Source organism: Pinus tabuliformis, chromosome Q (genome assembly GCF_031772625.1).
Source record: "Pinus tabuliformis cultivar Carrire ecotype Pingquan chromosome Q, CPIR1, whole genome shotgun sequence".
NCBI classification, from domain to species: domain Eukaryota; kingdom Viridiplantae; phylum Streptophyta; class Pinopsida; order Pinales; family Pinaceae; genus Pinus; species Pinus tabuliformis.
In genome coordinates, this window is record NC_142296.1 from 337,983,533 (window position 1) to 337,985,616 (window position 2,084).

At 44.7% G+C, this 2,084-nt stretch overlaps 1 protein-coding gene across 1 annotated transcript; it reads right to left on the minus strand.

Annotated features, from left to right (window-relative positions):
• Window positions 1–947: 947 nt before the first annotated feature.
• LOC149219569 (uncharacterized) lies at window positions 948–1,718 on the minus strand. The gene has a single exon (XM_089386862.1). The coding sequence runs from the start codon at window positions 1,716–1,718 to the stop codon at window positions 948–950; it is 771 nt and encodes a 256-aa protein (XP_089242988.1).
• Window positions 1,719–2,084: the final 366 nt, after the last annotated feature.

Genomic DNA, 2,084 nt, shown 5'->3' on the forward strand with positions numbered 1-2,084 from the left:
CATCGTCGCTATCATATTATAGTCTCCGCCTGAGATCCACAGCGGATGAGTCCGGTCTTCATTGAGCTGCGTTAATGCATCCAAAATTTCTGCCTTCTGCTGGATTTCTTGTGGAAAGTATACATTTGTTATGTGCCCAGAAATATTCGTGCCAATTAGATGAAAAGTGGCTTGAATGAAATTTTTGTTTGCATGTATGTTATCTAGTTGTATCAGTCTTGCATCCCAGAGTATTGCAAGTCCTCCTGAGGCCCCCTGAGCATCCACGGCTGTGACCAGCCCTCCCGGCCAGGCCTTTGCTGCTACTTTTTCCAACATTACCTGATTACATTTAGTCTCTTGCAAAAAAAGAATTGCTGGTTTTTCTTCCATTATCATATTTTTTATGAGTCTACCTTTCTTCGGGCCATTGAGCCCTCTAATGTTCCATGATATCAACTTCATTGGGAAGGTTTGGGTTTGGTATTGTAATACCTGGTTAGCTTGGCATATCTGCCTGATTCCACTAGGACTTCACCTATTTTGATAGTTCTTTCCAAGGTGGAATTCCTTCCTCGCTTTTTGTTGTCTTTTATGATGAACTTCCCATCCCATTGACTGCCTGTTTGAACTCCTAGCGAGTATTTCTTTTGGGCTTTATTGAGTACTTCCACCAGGTTGTCCACTTGTGTGTCAGGTATCTTGTCGAAATTTCCTGTCTTGCATGCTTGTTCCAAGCCCAGTATGTCCAGTTCACCAATGTCTATTGTTTCTGTATCTTCCTCCATGTTCTGGGCCTCTTGATAGCTGTCTGCTTCTCCTTTTTCTTTTTCTGAGCCTAGATCCGTGATGTCTATTTCCATATTTGGTTGACTCCAGGTTGTCGATTTGGTGTTGTGGGTGTTTCCCTCTTGAACCTCCATTTTTCCTTTTGTTGTCGATTTGGATTCCTCAAACTTTTCCTGATTTCATTTGTGCATAGATGTTAGGGGATCTTGATCCTGCTGCTCTTCATCTACTAGAACGGCAAAGATGTTACTCGTGGAAGGCTTTGAAGGGTCCATTTGAGCTTGCTTGTTCTGGGTTGGCTGTTTCTTATTTCCTCTTCTTCGGTTTGTTACTTTGGTAAACCCATCCGTTGTTTGTTTTTCCTGGTCTTGTTCCATGGATTTGCTGTTTAACGGGCAGTCTCTATAAAGGTGCCCTAATGCATGGCATTTTCTACACCTAAAAGGCACATGCTCATAATCTATTAACTGGATCCATTCCACATCTTCGTGAGAAAGGCTTACCGTATCAGGCAGAGGTTTCTTTAGGTCCATGTAGACGCAGATCCGAGCGTATGAGGTGTACCTCTGCATCTTTGTTTCTTCTGCTACCTTGACAAAATCCCCCAGTACCTTACCAATCGCCTGGAGCGATTCTTCTTCCCAATACTCCCATGGCAACGAGTATAACCTGATCCATACTGGTGCCCAACTTAGATCTTCCTTATCCGGGTTGAATCGCTCTATCCATTCTCTGAGAAATAGACCAGCTGAGTTAAAGAAATACGGCCCACTCTCAAAGACTCTGTTTCTATCTTCCAAGCAGTTGAAGACTGCTGTGAAAAATCCTTTTGGCCCAAGATGCAGGGATATATGTCCTTTCGGATGCCATTTGATATTGATCCAAGCCCTCAAGGCTTTCTCATTTGGCCAGATGCCTATAAATTTGCCTATGAGGGCATGGTCCCTCATGTATTGTATTCTGGCATTGATTCTATGACTGGGGAACTCCACTTTTGGCCTGTGCGTGGCTACTGGCTTGCATATGGATGAGCTCACTTTCTAGTTGTCTGGCTAAACTTGTTCATGCTGCATGTGCGGATTATCATCAGTATTCTCTTCGTTCTGACTCTGGTCCTTTTCTGATCCGTCCTTGTGCTCTGGTTGATTTTCGATGGTTGAGGGAGGAGCCCCTCCTGCCCCCTGGCGGGGGGTCATGATTCGCTGCTACCAACGCCTTCCTCTTGGAATCTGCAGTGCTACCGCGATATGGGAGGGTTTCTATCTCTGCAGACTTCCTGTTGTCGCAGGTCTGCTTGGAACCCTAACCTCTGTACG